Consider the following 17106-nt stretch of genomic DNA (forward strand, 5'->3'; position numbering starts at 1 on the left):
CGAGGGGCTCGACTACATGTCAAAAACTTTCAAGATCAGATCCCAAGCTTGAACAACAAAAGGGAGAGAGAAACGAACCTATCATGTATACCTGGAATGCCACTATAACATATACACGGTAACACTGATGGCCAAGTCGACCATGGTGAGGCTAGAGCTTGTAAATCTTTATGCTGCGGCCCCGCTCACATGGCTACTTCGACCAAGGTATCCGCAACTAGGCCTACCGCAATACTATATAATTGAATGCACTGTGGAAAGGTCGTCGCCAAGACGAGAACCCGACGCTGGTAGAGGGGTGAAGGATGCGGCTGCATGTCGGAGTCTTGTTTCTGCGCTGCATCGCAAATCTGCACTCACATCGCGCTAATGCCGAGAGATGATGGCAAGCGAGACTTGACCAAGATGGCCTCGACCGGCATGACCAATGGGGCCTCCTGCAGCACTTTCAGAGCGGGAGGCAAGCTACAACTAGTATCGATTGTCGGCTTATTAAAAGCGGTGTCCAGATCCAGGATACCGTCGAGAACGGAAGTTGACAGATGATGCCAACCGAGGTATTGACAGTCGTATCGCCACTCTGGTTCTGGCCAAGAAGAGACTCTTTGACGTATATCACTTGTATCGTAAGGGACTTCCTTGATATCCAATGTAGCTCTCTACCGCAGAGTCCGAGGAGCCTCGTGTGGGGTGATATGTGCTAGTTAGCCCATGTGACTGAAATTGAAAGGCACTTCAAGACCTCGCCGATAAAGAGCCCACCTTTGGTGCCTCTAAAAGCTCTGGAGCTTCACCTCTCGACATCGTTATCACCTCTGCTAGTGGAAAATTCTATTTCCGCCGCCAGTCAATCAGCCGTCCAAGATGACGGTAGTTGGCTCGGGCAAGTCGATGTGCAGGGTACAGGCGCTTACTGTGCATGTGCTCTGAATGGATGGCTTCCAAGTTGCCGGGCTCAAAGAAACGTCAAGGTAAGCTGCAGTATACAGACGGCTTGGCCGCATTTCTGGCCAGGGAGATGGTGACTTGGAAATTAACAAGATGGGAGTACAAAAGTAAACCTTTGCATGTTCGACCGGACGATAAAAAGAGATGACGATTGTCATCCGGTCTTGTTCTTCAGAAACATGCTGTCTAACACTGGGACGGCATCTTGGAAGGCGAGCGAGGGCGGATGAAACATTGACTCGACCGTGTGGCTGCACCAAGGCGCGCCGGCAGCTGCGGTGCGTTTTCGGTACTGTGTGGTTGGCGGCGATGGTGAGGAGAGACGGCACCAGCAGACGACGGCGTGGGATTGAAGGGAGGCGAGGCGGTTGGATGGTTCCCTCGGTTGTTCTCCACAAGGCCGGTTGCCGGGGTTGTGCGATCGCTGATCGAATCGAATTGGTGGATGGATCATGGATGGACCGGGAGCACGTCCTTGATTCGGTTCCTGACTACGGAGACGGGATCTATAGGACAATACCATCTACCTGTACACGCGTATGAGGACATGGGGTGTTTTTTCTTGATTCGATGTGGGCGGGTGGATGCTCGTTCCTGTGTCCACTTTCTTCCTGCGCTGCGCCTGGGTCAGATAACGGCGACGAAGACTGCGATACGACGACATTGTTGCGGTGTAAGCGCATTCGAGGCTGGCGGCCTTGGGTGTCATCGACGTCCGACGTGGACGATAGGTGGCGCACCAAACTCTGACCATGCATGGATGAAGTCGAGGCCCCTGGAAGGGTGATGCATGCATCCATCGGCCGTTTATTGTTCGGCATCTGAAGACGAGAAGAGACATTGAACAAGTAGAAGGGGGGGGGGGGGGAAACATCAAGATTTCGACAAGGGCAAGGCAACATGAACGTCAAAACCGGCCACGACAGGAACGGCAGGGTACAGGGCCAGGAGGAGGTCCTTGTCCAACGACGACATGTCCTAAAAGGACATGGAAGGAAGACCGGGACCAGTAATCCACAATGACGGGATGCATCCTGGGTAGGGCAGGAGAGGAAGCAGAGCAGAGCAGAGCACCTACCTCCTACTACCTACTTACCTACCTAGGAAGGAATAAAGCACACAACAAGCAAAGAAGGAAGGCGTGGGTGGGATGGGGGGAAAGCCGATGTGGAGTGGGTTGAGGTGTCAAGGTGCACGCTGGAGGTACGTACCGTTCGTTGGAGCTACCACGTGTGGCTGCTGGCGCAAAGGGAAGTACGCGAGGTGCCCGTTGCTGTGGAGACCGTGTCAACAAAGCAGCCCGGTTACCAGCGCCAACCCATCGCATCGTCTGGATTGAGATGGTTTCCTCAGTTACAGCACTTGGAACTCCTCCATCTTTTCTTCTCAGCGCAGGCCTCACCTTGTCCCTCCCCTTGCGTCGTTGCCTGGTCCGTGTCTGTGTCTATTCGACTACCGCCGCTGTCCTCACTCTTCTCCCTCGTCCTGCCTCGCTTCCTCCTCTTAGTACTATTATTTCCTACCACCATTAGAAACAAACTACTACTACTACTACTACTACTACTACTACTACTACTACTCCTACCCACCCCCATTGTCTCCAGAGTGGAATCTTGAATTTCTTCCCCTCCCCTCCCGTTAAATCCACTACTGCAGGAAGACAACCTCTACCCGCCCATCGCGACCACCTACTACACCACTTCTCCCCCCTCTGCCACAAATTACAAACCACAAATACTACTGCTGCTGCTGCTGCTCAAGAATCTGAATCTCCGGATCTTCTTGCGCATCTGACAAACAGATCCCGTTGCCATTGACAAATTTACCTTTGCCTAGGTAGAGAGCCCGCTCTCGAAGCTCTCTTAACTTCTCACCTCGCCTCAGGGCGTACAAACCAGATTTCGTCTGTTTAACCCGCAAAGTCGACCCCGACTGAGCACAACTTCCCTCCCCCCCTTTAGCCCGGCAGCTCTGCTTGCACTGCGTGAGGTAAGTCGCTCCTTGTTGCTGCCCCCTCGATGCGATGCGAGATCTGTCGCACACACTCAACGCCGATGCTAACTTACACGGTGCAGTTTCGGACCCATAGGTTTCCCTTGACAATAACCGACCGACGACAATTCCTTCCGGACTCGACCTTGCGACACAATGCTGTCCAATAACCCCCAACCAACCAGCTTCATGCCCGTCACAGAGCGCACCGACGCCAAAATTCGACACCGACGGCATTCGAAGGAGTGAAGATCCAGCCCTTGCCTCAAAATGTCCAGCGTCAACGAGCCCTCGGCCACCGCCGAGGCCTCAGCCTAGACACAAGACGGCAAGACTTTGCTACGGTAAGTATGACTACTAACACAGGACTAGCACAACCGCAGCATGTACTGCGAGAAGCGCAGCAGCAACGCATCCAAGCACGCCCGGGCCCCCGCCAGCAAGCACACCTTCGACAACACTCACAACAGCAAATTCACCCACATCACCAAATGTTCATGGCCGCCGGCGACCATGAAACTTACCTTATGTCCCCCCATGGCACACCCCACACCCATCGCTTCAACCCCTCATGCTTTGAATCATCTCCCGTGCAGTACAACCAGTACGGCAACCAGATGAACGACATGATGGCCAAGAACCAGCAGGATTACGCCGGTACCATGGGAGGCAACAAGGACTTTGAGCTCTTTGCCTCTGACAGTGCCCTCTCGACCCCTTCCTTCATGAACTTTAGTGACACTCCCGGAACCCCCCAGGGCTGGATCTCCGAGGACGAAACTGCCAGCACGAGGCGCTCCTCGAGGAGGATCAGCAATGGCATCATGGACCGGGTTAACAAGTTCGAGACGATGGGCATGGAGATGCAGAGACCAATGACGCCACCTGACCAGGATGCAACAAGTATGTCGGTTCTGATGCTATTCCCACCGTCCCCTCGCTTATACGAACTAGACTACTTCCCCCCTACCCCGATGGAGACGCCCCACGGCAGGGCTGTGAAGCACGAGCCCATGTCTGCAAGGCCGGTTCGGTTCACCGAGGGCTACGACGAGTCGATGGAGGAGACGCTGAAGCCCATCAGACGGACGAACCAGCGCGCCCAAAACATCTTTGAGGAGCTGCGGAGACAATCTGAGGAGAACGTCATGCCTGGATCCCAGCAACCCGCTCAGATGGCTGATGGTCTGTACGACCACGTGGTCCCCACCCCGGATTTCATGAACATGAACAACTTCAACAATGAGTTCATGAAGATCCAGGGTGGCTACGATGGCCTCTCAGACGATGTCCGGATCCCCGGCAACATGTCCCAGCAATCGACTCCTCACACACCTCTCATGAACTTTCACAGCGCATTCGATACCAGGCCCGATCTCCATCATCCCAACATGACCGTCGGCTCTTCCTCTCCTAGCAGATCCTTTGACGACTCCCGCCGCTCTTCGCCTCATCGTCGCACCCAGTCCCTCGCCAGTATTGCCAGCGCCGCCAGCATTGCGAGCATCAACATCGAGGAAACCAAGACTGAGACTGGCGTCACCATCGATGAGATCGCAATGTACATCACAGGACCCGATCCCAACGACGGCAAGTGGACTTGCGTGTACGAGGACTGTGGCAAGAAATTCGGACGCAAGGAAAACATCAAGTCGCACGTTCAGACACATCTCAACGACCGACAATACCAGTGCCCTACTTGCAAGAAGTGCTTCGTTCGCCAGCACGACCTGAAGCGCCACGCAAAGATTCACACTGGCATCAAGCCCTACCCCTGCGAATGCGGCAATAGCTTTGCCCGCCACGACGCTCTTACCCGCCATCGCCAGCGCGGCATGTGCATTGGAGCATTCGATGGCATCGTCAAGAAAGTCGTCAAGCGCGGTCGCCCCCGCAAGCACCGTCCCGAGATGGACGAGCGCGTCAACAAGTCGGCTCGCACAAGGACCAAGAACAAGTCCACCACTTCCTGTTCATCGCAATCTGGCTACTCTGACAGCTCCGCGGTCAACTCGCCGGAAAACGACTTCAACATGATGTCAGACGACCACTTCGAAATGGGCGGCATGAGCATCGAGCGACCAGGAATCGACGACATGCCCCTTCAAATCACCACGGTGTCATCCGCCCCCATGCCTTCGTCGCCCCCCCGGATTCACAGGGAATTGCGTGAATTGCATCTGGAACCATCTCCGGCCGCGAGCCACAATTCCGGATACGTATCGCCCGAGGCCCTCATGGAGGCGCCGACCTCGTTGCCCCAGCAACCCGAGTCGCCAGCCAAGAGCGAGTATAACACACCGCCGGAACTTTCCCAGTCTTCGTCTCCGCCACCCAATCAGTTTTTTGACGCCGAGCCTAACACCACTGGCTTTAGCGACGATTCACTGCTCGCTGGAATGAGAGGCAATGCCGGCCCCGTCGGTAATACTAGCATCTCAAGCCTGGGTCTGGGCGATGCCGACGACGAACTCCTCATGAAAGCTTTCACGACCGAGGAGGGAATGGCCCAGTTCGATCGCGACCCAAGCATGCTCATGATGAGCAAGTTTGACGAGGAATTTGACGACGCAGTCGACATGTTCACGCACAACGACGACGTCTTCTTCGGTAGCTCATAACACGGATGGGGGTTTCATTTTTCCTTTCGGCGTAAAGGTTGCGTTCGAATGGGCATTGAACGACGTCATGGCTTCTTGATTTCGGCAACTTGTACGTTATGACGCTTTATGCTTGTGCTTGCCTTTGGTCTTTTCGCAGCACTGCCCCGGACCTTATAATGACGAAGATGACTCGAGACGCTCTCGTTCGCTGAGCGGATGTACTACCACAAGGGAAATGAAAACGTTTCGGTTCATGGTTAATTCGGTATTGGCTTTCGGGTATTGGCGATCAGCGGCGGGTTGGCATTCATCAATGGGTTGGGAATGGGCACGAATTTTGGCGCAGGGCAACCGAGTATGCCTCTGCCGCGGCTGGCTTCTAGGTTACGCGATAGAAGAGATGCGATAAAATTGAATTTGGAATGGACTTCAACCTGCAGAGTACCATGAATCTCGATGTGCATGACTAACAACCTCGACGTATGTGACTTCTCTCTTCATCGCCTTCCTATCACATTCCTGGGCGAAGAAGAATCGTCACGAGGTCTCCTCGTGTGTAACCTCGAGAACCCACCCCGAGGAATGTAAAACATCTTCAGCAAAAGTGGCGAAGCAGAAGGAACAGGAAGAGAAGCCAGACCCCCTTTACATTTAGGGCGTTGATTGGAAGGGCCCCCCCTCGTTCCAGCCGTGGCCCCTCGCAACGGCAGTGCGAAGCTGGGATCCCCCGGAGACGCAGGGTAGCCGACCGTCGATGTGGGTTTGATGGTATTGGTGTCGTTGACGGGGAACGAGATCGCACACGCGGCAGTCCTCTATTTGCCACGGGGAACACTTGTTGATTGACCCAAAAGTGTTGAGGGGGGCGCGGATCATTGCGAAGCTCTCTGAGATGAGTAGGAGGGAAATCGCCAAGTTCTATCAAAATTTCCCGCATGCCTAACTAGTCACGTAATCGGGGACAAGATGTAGACTACTTACGCTACACAGAGGCAGAGAGAACCATTCCGTCAACCACGGCGTCACCATGTCTTTTCTCGGGAAGGTTTCTGGCTAACTGAGGCCGGGGAAGGAGGGCATTATGCTTTGAAAGGAAGGATACTAGAGGTGCGTCGAACAAGAGCTCTTGGCGAAACTCTTGCCATCTCAATTCTCCACCTGCCGGTGACGCTTCCCGAATCTCGACATGGCGGTGATTGCCCCACCCCAGGCATGAAGCTCGAACCCCCCCCTCGCAGGTGTGAGTTGTGTCTAGTCCACGGTCTACAAGAGCAGTTTTATTTTACCCAATGCTTCCACAGCAACGACGTCTCATCCTTGTTCCGTTTCATGTAGCGCCGCTCCTTCAGAATGGCCAGCGGCCTGCAGCGGACCGCACGGTGTCTTTCCCGGGGCATCACCGGTGAAAAGTGGGGATAAATGCGGGGACCCAGCGGCTCCGAGGAGGGCCCCGGCCAAGGAGTCAGTAGACCTCCTGATTGGTAACTGGGAGGATCGTTTGGAGAGCATATCAGATGATATCTGCTGTTTCAATACGCGCGATACACACAGCGCCGTTTAAGCGCAAATCGGTCGTGGTATGGAATGATCTTGTGCGGCGTACCCTCCATGACGTGGTGCGATGTTTTGCTCCATATTGCATATGGCTGGCGTTGAATAGAACGACATTTCTACTTGGAAGATGAGGGAGGAAGAGGGGGAATCATGCACGCAATGACGGAGCATGACTTCAATCTTGGAATCTCCCGTTGCGCTGCGCATGATTGAGTCAGTCCAGTTCCTCAGCTTGCGACTTTGGTTCAATTCAAATAGCAAAAGTTTCTGAAAGCTGGCGAGATACTTCCAAAGATTGGCATATTTCGTGACAAGCGACAAATGACCCAGTCTATTCGGACTTCGGAAAGCCAAAGCCCCTGGGGGCCAGTTCTAGGTATCATACAGACGCCATTCATCGAATTCCTTTTTTTTATTCCTTTTTCCGTTCATTTTCCGGTCGTAACCAATTTTTACCGACGAGGCATACCCCGGCCTCTGCCTCTCAGGGCGCGCTGAGCGGCGCCGGGAGGCAGCTGCTGGCCAGGGGCCTGGGGCTGCTGGCTCTCTTCGTTGCGGATCGTCTCGTCGACGCCGAGGATGAGGCAGCTGGCCTCGGTCGCAGCCTGGATGGCGTTGATCTTGACCAGCGCCGGCTCCCAGACGAAGCGCTCCATCATGTCAGCAACGCCTTCGTTGGTGAAGTCGACACCGGCCCAGGTGCTGCCCTTGCGGTGCTCCACGCGCAGCTTATTGAGAATATCGGTAGCATCGAAGCCGGCGTTATCGCACAGCTGGCGAGGGATAATCTCGAGAGCCTTGGCAAAGCTCTTGATGATGGCTTGTTGCTTGTGGGGGATGTTCTTGTCGGCGAACCTGTGGAGGTACGCGGAGACCTCCATCTCAACGGCGCCGCCGCCACCGACGATTGTGTGGTTCTTGATGGCACGCTTGACAATCATGATGGCGTCGTGCAAAGAGCGCTCGACCTCGGCGATGAACTGCTCGGCACCACCGCGAAGGACAAGTGTGCAGGTCTTGGCCTCGGGGCAGCCCTCGAAGAAGTTGAAGCGCTCGCCACCAATCTGGCGCTCCTCGAAGCTGCCGCAGGTGCCCAGGTGCTCTGCCAGGATATCTGAGCATGTCGACTGGACAGTTGCACCGGTGGCCTGGACCACGCGGTCCATGTCCTCGGACGCAACGCGGCCAGCACAGAAGATGTCACGGTCCGCGAAGTACTGAGTGGCCAAGTCACCAATGGGCAGCTTGCTGAGCACGACCTTGGCACCGGTGCTGTGGATCGCCTCTAACTTCTTGTAGATAATCTGCCATTCCGCATCGACAACGGCCTGGTAGTCCGACACCTGCTCGACGCGGACCTCAGCGTTGTCCTTTTCGGCCTTTAGCTCCAGCTCAACGTTCAGACAGACGATCTTGGGCTTCTCGAACGACTTAGGTTGTTGTTCGAATCCTGCGTAGGAGAAGGTCTTCTTGAAAGCAACGCCGTTGACGAATAGTGAGTCGGTGAGGGAACCTCCAGGGATCTTCTTGACGCCGATCAACTTCTCGTTCAGGTCGTCCTGGTCCAAGGACAGAACGGCGTCCACGACCACTACGCAAGATTAGCAACACCCTATGATGGAAGAACATCCACGTCCACGTACTCTTTGTGAAAAACTCGGTGTTGCGCTTGATCAGCTTGCTCGTCATGGCTGTGGCGGCGAGCTTGCCTAGGGTCTCTCTTCTGTTGCTCTCGTTGGTATCGATAGCGATCTCCTTGATCTTGTTGACGGCCATCATCGACGCTCTCCGCAGGCCCTTGATAATAATCTGAGAGCTGACGCCCTGCTCCACATGTTCCTTGATCTCCTTGAGGATCTCTCCGGCCAGAACAACGACAGACGTTGTTCCGTCACCGACCTCAGCATCTTGTGATCTCGCGATATCGACGAGGATTCGGGCCGCGGGGTGAATAATGTCAAGAAGCTAGAAGCGCGTTAGTATTTCATACTCTAACACCACCCACACGGGGTTTCCAACCTTCATAACCGTGGCACCGTCGTTGGTGATGGTTTGCCTGCCGTTGGCATCAACCATCAAGAGGTCACCGCCATAGGGACCAAGAGTAGACTTGATTGTGGCCTGTACAGCCAAGCATGCGTTGATGTTGGAAATGATCTGACCTTTGCCCTGGGAAGTATCGGTTCCTACGCAACAGGCAAATGTCAGTTAAATGGTTCCTGGGTCGGCAAGGGGACAGAGGGCGGTGGGGTAACGGACCTTCCTTCAGGACAATAATGGTCGGAGTTTGGCCTCCGAACGACATTGTGAATGCTGATTCTCAAACAACGAGTACGTTGTAAATGATCCGCTCGGCGTACAGATCGGAGTTCGTGTGTCGTCGCGGGAGGGGAGGCTGTAATTGTACTGTTCGTGGCCCAAGAAGCTTCTGGAGCTCCAAAAAATTATTGCAGCCTTTCGTGATGTTCCCCGGGCACGGACCACTGATATGGCTTATGTAATTGAGGAGGGGTACTTTCCTATCCCTGTCAGCCTCCCCACCTAAACCCAAACACAGATTCAGCATCAAATATGCGTGTTTGCAGCTTCGGTGGTTACGGCGCTGTGCGTAATAACTATGATACAGCTACAATGCTACTACGGAAGGAAGCATGCGCGCTTCTGAGCGAGGACCCCGGTCTTCCAGTATCTTTAAGTACTCCGACCATGTCTTGCTTAACCAAGCTTGTGTTGGCTTGCGACTACCGTATGCATCTAGCACGCCAATCAATACCGCCCGGAGCTGCAGGCTGACATAGTGTTTCTCTCGAACGCGGACGTCTGCCTATTAGCCATATCATCCTCTTCAACTCTTCTTGCTTTTTGTAGATTTTACATCACGCTCCAATCCCACAACCTGACCAGTGATGTCGGCCTTTCAGTATGCCGAAGAGCTCAGAGGCTCTGAAATCCGTCTTCTTCAACTTCATCCCGGCGACTGGCTGGAAGGTCTGGAGGCAACGATGTACGTGGCTGACAGATCCGGGCAATACACTGCCCTATCCTACGCCTGGGGCAGCACCAGGGCTTCTAATCAGATCATCGTCAGTGGCAAGGTCCACTACATCACTTTCAACCTTGATAGAGCCCTGCGCGCGGTTCGGCGACGGGCAGAACCCGTCGTTCTCTGGGTCGACTCGATCTGTATCAATCAGTATAACGCCGTGGAGAAGAGCTGTCAGGTTGGATCGATGCACGATATCTTCGGCCGGGCTACGGACGTGATCGCCTACTTGGGCGACGGCTTGGACCGCAGCCTGAAAGATTACCCACGTCGTTTTAAAAGGCTTGGCCAGGATTCTCCAGTTCATTTTTCTGGAACACGCAAAGACGAAGCCTTAGCTTATCAATACCTGGCCGATATTTGGAAGAAACTCCCCCCCGGATCGATGTCAGAGAACGACGAGATTGTTTCTCTCTTCAGCTTCTTTGTAGCGTTCAGCTTTGAGAGCATGAACGACAATTTCCTCGACGATCATTTTACTTCGCTCACAACAAACCATTCGATCGAGGATCAGCGAATTCAGCTGATAATAGCCGAGAGGATTCGCCTCTTCGCTACCAGTGACTGGTGGAACCGCATGTGGGTTATACAGGAAGCATGCGTCGCCAAAAATCTTACCATTGCGTACGGACGTGTCACACTGCCATTTACTTTCATTGTCGACGCAACCGAGAACTTCCTGCAGCTATCTTCGTTGCGGTCCAAGGAGTTGAACCAAGTCATGTCCTACCTGGCGGAAAAATTGTACGCCATCGACACGATGCGGTTCCCAGGCACCTTCAGGGACGCAGCACATATCACAACGACCAGTCCACTGCTGTGGCTGCTGAGAAAATTCCGCAGCAGGAAGTCATCCGAACCCAGAGACAAGGTCTTTGCTCTTCTCCAGCTTGCGCAAGACTTGAAGAAAGAGCGAGTTTTTCAACATAGTGACGTCGGCATCAAGGCCAACTACGATACCTACACTAGCAGCAGCCTATTCACGGAAGTGACCTATGAAATCATTCTCCAGACCGGTCTCATTTGGATGGCAACGTTCGACCTACTTGCTAAATCTCGCCGGGATACTCCTTCCTGGGTGCCTGACTGGTCTTCAGACAACGTGGCACCAGGTTTTGATCAGCGTCGCTTTCGTCTTCATGGAGAGATACCACTGCACTTCAACGCCAGTCGTGCCATGTTCACAGAGTGTTCCGTCGATCAAACTGCATCCAGTGGTACAACGCTCGTGCCCCGACAGTATATCAAGCGTTTGGTAGCAACAGAGGACAGCCCACATTGGAAGCCTGTTCACCTACTCCCCACTCTAGCAAGGTACATCAAAAACTCACAAGATCCAGAGGACCAGCACCCTCAGGCATTGATTCTGAATGGCGTCAAATGTGGCCTGGTAGAGACTGTCAGCGAAGTCATCCTAAGCGATCTTTCAAATGTTGCCTCGGCCATTGTGCAGATTCGACCAAGCAATGGGATGCACAAAGTTTGGAAAATATACCGGCAATCGTTTTTAGATGTTATTGCGACCTGTCTCTGTTATTCTCTGCGAGTCTCCAATGAAAACGGGGGTTGCTTACATCCACTAGAGCCGGAACAGCGGCGGCGAGTCACATCTTGGCTCCTGGAGAAGTACGAGCTTGGCTCCCTCAAGGAAGGAGGCTATAAAGACATGCCTAACGGCAATACTGAAACTTTAGACTCAAATCCTTTGACACAGACTTTGACTTTCGGGGGGGCGTCCGTCTGGGCTCCTGGATCGCAATCTTTGCTGGATGAAACCGAAACGGCCCCGAAAGACCTCGATTCACAGAAGCCCCTCGAAGTGGAGGAAATCAGGTGGATCGAAGATACTGTGCGTACCATGACGGCAGGTCACCGTTTGTTTATTACCGAACTAGGTCAAGTCGGTGTTGGGCCGGAGAGCATGTGTATGGGGGACGAAGTTTACATACTCGAAGGCGGTCTCATGCCGTACATCCTCCGGGGCTACACCGGTAGTCTAGAGTTTCTTCCCTATCAAACCGGGAGGCTCGATAACTTGGGCAACGTGAGACGGACGACGATGGTAGGGAGCTGTTACGCTGATGGTGCAATGCGTTGGGGGCATGAAGCAGATCAGTGGGAAGATGACCCGCGGGACATTGAGCACTTGGACTCAAAGTTGCGAAGAAGATTGTACAATGGCAAGATATTAGAGGAGGGCCTTGCTATCATTTGATATACTTCAACTATTTGAGCAACTATCACTGAATCAAATAGAATCTCGTAGTGCATATCCTCTGCAACACCACTCGTCACTTGCCTGGAAGAATCAACTCCTCCACTGCCTCATCTTTAATATCTCCACAGGATCGCGACTGCTTAATGCGAAGACCAGAATTTCCTTCAATCCCATCGGTTAATGAAGTGGGACTACGAAGTACGCAGCAGTAAATCCAACGAACGTTTATAAAATTCAGCCTCCGTCTTAACTGCTAACCCCAAGATCCACTTTAGCTTCTGCGCTGATCTGCACGCTCTTCTTAGGCTACTTACTTTGGTGCCTTGGCGGCTGTGCGGAAGGCATTAATCACGAAGCCTCTTAGATAAAGTTTGAGAGTGATGGCCCGTGCAACGCTACTCAGGGCCAGGCTGATTCTTAAATTGACGTTTGCGCCCCGGGTCCATAGATACGCAACGGGGATTCAATTGGAGGCACGAATAGTCTTACTAATCAAGATTCAAGCAAGCTAGTAAGGTGTGTCATTGTATGTCCAAGCGCCTCTTATTACTTAATTATGTTAATGTCTGTTCTAACTAAGCCTTTTGGACTTGGGATAGCTGTCGGTCAAACGCAAATCTCCCATTATTTAAGGTTTGTTTTAGCTTTTTTCCCCTTCCCTTAACAGCAGCTACCTTGCAAGCTTCCCACTGAGTCTACAGACAAGCTGATATTGCCCCCCCCCCCCCCCCCCCCCCCCCCCCCTGTCAACCCGAGAGTACCGTGCACCATAACAGCGATAAACCTCATATCCTAAAGGCTGCAGGTTCAAATCCAGTTTTCTTAGATTTTTTTTTAATTCTAAAACGGCTCCGCCAGGGAGGGTTAGAATGGTACTAACCCACCCTGCTTCCTACGCTGCGCTCCAGGTCGGGATGGGCCAAGACCATCCCTTTTGCCTCTAAAGATAGTTGTGTTATCACTAAATCCACTGTCTGCTGAGCTTTATTGCTGTTATTGTGCACGGTACTCTCGGGTTGACAATGGGGGGACAATATCAGCTTGTCTGATCACTCCTTCGCACTCATGGTGTGTACACTCTATTGCCAGCCACGTGGTACAAGAAACACAATCTGCTCTATGGTGCCGTTTAGAAGTCTGTTCGAAATGTGATACACACTGTCGACTTGACATCTCTTCATGATTTTAGTCTTGGTTTCTTCAAATCACGTCTTATGTGGTAGCGATAAGATCACCTTTGTTTCCGAGGCTGTCGGACTTGAGTCCTAACTGTCATGTCTAATCATGGTTCGTGGTTACTGGATACCACGGTGGTGCTGTTTTTGTGGGGCAGTGCAAGAACAGGTATTTTGAAAAGGGATGAAACAATCCGCAGATACAAATTGCCACGTCCTTCGGCGTTTTCACCCTATATCAGACATCAGTAAACACTAGGAGCGTCAGAATTGCCCGTTTTGAACACCTCAAAAATGGACAACAGATAATTGATTATCATGCGATAAAAAATATGTCATTTGCCACAATCTAGGTTTATAGCGTGTCGTGAAGCTGGCATAGCTTCACGTGGCTAGTGCCAATTGTGGTAGCCGCAAGATGTGGCTCATCACACGCACATACCATTTCGAGTAGGCGCTTCTATCCGGCATCATCTCATTTGTCGATTCTGGATAGGATAACTACTTAACATAATTTTTAGCAGATGCTGCTGTTCATTACGTAGTGCCTACCCTTGTTCTTGATGCTTGAGGGATCTGCCGTCCTATCCGATGCCTAAATTGTCTACCGCAGCACCCGGTACTTAAGATCTCCATCCTTGCACCCAAGAGGTTCGGGTAGCATGTCTATAATGTGAACAAGGTGCAAGTAACAGGCGATCCCTCGTCTATAACACACACATCATTAACAATAATGGTTCGAGCGGGGCATGACGGAGGCATCAAATTCCGAGGGCAAAGGGCTTGATCAGGAGGCCTGTTGATAGGCTAAACTCGGCTTTTCTCTCAAAACTTGAATCATAGCTCCTGCGTCCTCGAGATCAATGGTGGGAAGTGTGGAGAAGCCACCATGAGTTTGCCGGGAAATGTGCCATATTAACCCGCCAACTAGATGCTAGGATCTCACGCCGGATATGTCCCCCATGGCGAAGGCCCTGCTGTGGGTCTGTGAAGGATAAAATGCAAACACGGAAAATTGTTTGCTTAGAGGGTCTCATCCTAGGATTAATAACTAGTCTGTTTTGTTTCTGACTAGCCGTTTCATTAATAGTGAATAAATGGCTAGGGACGAACGCGTGTAAGAAGCCCCAAATTTACCGAGCTGCGTTTCAGAATAGATATATTCATTTTTCGTTACATCATAGGCTCTCACATTAGGATGTCGTCAAAGAGACCGCCTGCGGAATACTGTAACTCTAGCCTATTTGAATCTAGTGATTTTCACTTTTGATCAAGGTGCATTTAGCCGGGTACAGAAACCGTCATTCGCATCGTGCCTAAGCTTGGCAAAAGCTTGTCTAACGGGAGTTTCTCATTCCTAGTACCGTTTCACGGCGATCTTTGGTAGATTGACGTGGGGTGATTGGTGGAACCTCCCGGTTAAAGCCATGAATTGGACCGCAGGCGGTCAGATCGGTGCGTATACAGCAGGGCCACAACGTGGGCATGACTTGGCAAAAGCTTACACCAGTGATTTGCTTATTCGTCGGTTAATGTTTCACGCGATCTTCGATAGATTACCATTCGGCATTAGTAGAACCTCCTGATCAAAATAACAGAATGCGTCATGGGCGGGGAGGAAACTGACATTGATGGTTAGCTGTGAGATGGTTATAAAAGCTGAAGCTGCTCTCTCGTTTCTACTCACCTGGAATTCACCACCAGTTGATAGCTTCACTGAATCATCAAGCTACTACATCTCAGATCTCTCTCGCTTAAACCGAAACCATGGTCTCTTTCACTCAGTTGGCCCTCGCCGCCTCGGTCATCATCCAGGCCTTCGCGTCTCCCATTGCTAGCCCCGACGCTCCTGACTTCGAGCTGGGTTCCTCTACCAGCCTTGCTCGGCGCCAGGACTACACCCAGAACTACAAGACGAGCGGCAACGTCAACTTCAGCCCCACTGGCAACGGATACTCTGTACAGTTCTCAGGCGCCCAGGATTTCGTAGTCGGCAAAGGCTGGAGCACAGGCTCCAAGACCAGGTAAGACCTTGCCACCTGATTTTGTAGACCTCGCTGTTTCACCTTGAGTCCTTGACTAACATGCATAGATCTGTGACCTTCTCCGGCTCAACCTCAGCTACTGGCGGCACTGTTCTGGTCTCCCTGTATGGTTGGTCTACCAACCCACTGGTGGAGTACTATGTTCAAGAGTACAGCAACGGGCAAGGTGCTGCTCAGGGTACTAAAATGGGATCACTTACGAGCGACGGATCCGAGTACGATATTTGGAAGCACACACAGGTCAACCAGCCCTCAATCCAGGGTACTACTACCTTCACTCAGTACATTTCTGTGCGCAAGAGCGGTCGCCCGAACGGCGGCACTATCACCTTTGCCAACCACGTTGCTGCTTGGCAGAAGCTTGGCATGAACCTTGGCAACATGAATTACCAGACCATTTCCACCGAGGGCTGGGGCAGCGCTGCCGGATCGTCCAAGTACACCGTCTCAGGCAAATAAGAGGCTCTTGTCCGCTGGTCTTTTCAAATGAAGGTGTCAGATACCGCCGAAGGAAAATTGGCGTCTCAACTTGAAAGGCAAAGATATCATACATCTACCATTCTGGGCTAGCAAGTACACATCCTAAGGCCGCCTATATTCTTCACATCTTTCATTCTTTTCCCGCCCTTAGGCGGGTCACTTTATTGTATCTACTTAACATATACATAGCATATCTAGAAATCGCACATCTGTGTTACACGGCACAGACAAAATGTGCGTGTTTACTGTATTTGTCCTTCTTGTCACTCGGGAAACGTACACTTAAGCTTTGGGCTACAGCGTTATACAAAACGTGAGTTCGATAATGGAACACTTTGCCAAGATGCTCGGTCTTGCTAAGCCGTCTAGACTTGAGAATAACGTATACCTGCTATGCGACGGATCAACCAGAAAAAGAAAGAAAAATAACCAAGGGATGAAGGATTGTATGAATCAGGGGCTAAATAAACATGGTATAGATAAGAATAGAATACGGAACACGGGATGGAGGATGTAAACCACAGACCATGCACAAAATGCTTTCCACTGTCTCATCCCAGGTTATGTCCGAGAACAATATGTTTTCCAACCCACCTACTCAGATGCAGAGCATTCATAGGACTGGGCCACCTGACGAACGAAATGCTGAAGGGCCGAAGGAAAATTAGACCGAGTTCAAAAATAATCTTTGATTAGTACCAGTTCTCAATAACCATGGCGAGTTCGGGACATTGTTTGCGAATCCTTTTCCAGCTTTGCTTGACAAGTCTGTTGAACGGTATTTGCTCCAGATTCTTCATTCCCTGGACCTTGGGAGATTCTCGCGAAGTTACTACTGGTGTGTTACTTCGGTGTGACGAATCCTATCAGCAAGTCTGAAATTTGAAAGTCGGTCTGATAAGGTGGCGAAAAGTTCCAGCCCAGGGCCTCTTACAGTTTTGAGGCTGTCAAAGATTATGTCTCCTAATTTTGCTTTTGCAAGCGAATTCGACTAGATACACAGAGATACCATCATGAAACCAGCGGAATGACATGGTGTCGCGCAAAA

The 17106-nt window shown here is 51.9% G+C and overlaps 4 protein-coding genes across 4 annotated transcripts; 3 read left to right on the forward strand and 1 right to left on the reverse strand.

The window, feature by feature from the left end:
• The first annotated feature begins 2122 nt into the window (after positions 1–2122).
• LY79DRAFT_555290 (uncharacterized protein) lies at positions 2123–5979 on the forward strand. The gene is made up of 3 exons (XM_060557917.1): positions 2123–2378; positions 3126–3843; positions 3895–5979. The coding sequence occupies exons 1-3, from the start codon at positions 2289–2291 to the stop codon at positions 5559–5561; spliced, it is 2475 nt and encodes an 824-aa protein (XP_060413671.1). The 5' UTR covers positions 2123–2288; the 3' UTR covers positions 5562–5979.
• A 1570-nt stretch (positions 5980–7549) lies between these two features.
• Positions 7550–9402, reverse strand: LY79DRAFT_670101 (T-complex protein 1; the record flags this gene model as incomplete). The annotated part of the gene is made up of 4 exons (XM_060563738.1): positions 7550–8688; positions 8741–9062; positions 9117–9283; positions 9357–9402. 4 exons carry the CDS (start codon positions 9400–9402, stop codon positions 7550–7552), a joined length of 1674 nt encoding a protein of 557 aa, XP_060413672.1.
• Positions 9403–9519: 117 nt separating this feature from the next.
• LY79DRAFT_555292 (heterokaryon incompatibility protein) lies at positions 9520–12396 on the forward strand. Its single transcript, XM_060557918.1, has one exon. It carries the CDS (start codon positions 10004–10006, stop codon positions 12353–12355), a length of 2352 nt encoding a protein of 783 aa, XP_060413673.1. The 5' UTR covers positions 9520–10003; the 3' UTR covers positions 12356–12396.
• A 2718-nt stretch (positions 12397–15114) lies between these two features.
• LY79DRAFT_687970 (family 11 glycosyl hydrolase) lies at positions 15115–16037 on the forward strand (the record flags this gene model as incomplete). The annotated part of the gene is made up of 2 exons (XM_060564687.1): positions 15115–15557; positions 15626–16037. Exons 1-2 carry the CDS (start codon positions 15301–15303, stop codon positions 16035–16037), a joined length of 669 nt encoding a protein of 222 aa, XP_060413674.1. The 5' UTR covers positions 15115–15300.
• Between the last annotated feature and the right edge of the window lie 1069 nt (positions 16038–17106).

Source organism: Colletotrichum navitas, assembly GCF_030913465.1.
Source record: "Colletotrichum navitas strain CBS 125086 chromosome Unknown LY79scaffold_33, whole genome shotgun sequence".
Classification (NCBI taxonomy): Eukaryota; Fungi; Ascomycota; class Sordariomycetes; order Glomerellales; family Glomerellaceae; genus Colletotrichum; species Colletotrichum navitas.

What these genes read in the sequence shown, in the direction of transcription:
- LY79DRAFT_555290 (XM_060557917.1), top strand. Translation starts at nt 2,289, where the DNA reads ATGGTTTCCTCAGTTACAGCACTTGGAACTCCTCCATCTTTTCTTCTC. An exon ending in TCCCCTTGCGTCGTTGCCTG is followed by an intron (nt 2,379 to 3,125) that starts GTCCGTGTCTGT and finishes CCAACCAACCAG; the next exon opens with CTTCATGCCCGTCACAGAGC. An exon ending in ACCTGACCAGGATGCAACAA is followed by an intron (nt 3,844 to 3,894) that starts GTATGTCGGTTC and finishes TATACGAACTAG; the next exon opens with ACTACTTCCCCCCTACCCCG.
- LY79DRAFT_555292 (XM_060557918.1), top strand. Translation starts at nt 10,004, where the DNA reads ATGTCGGCCTTTCAGTATGCCGAAGAGCTCAGAGGCTCTGAAATCCGT.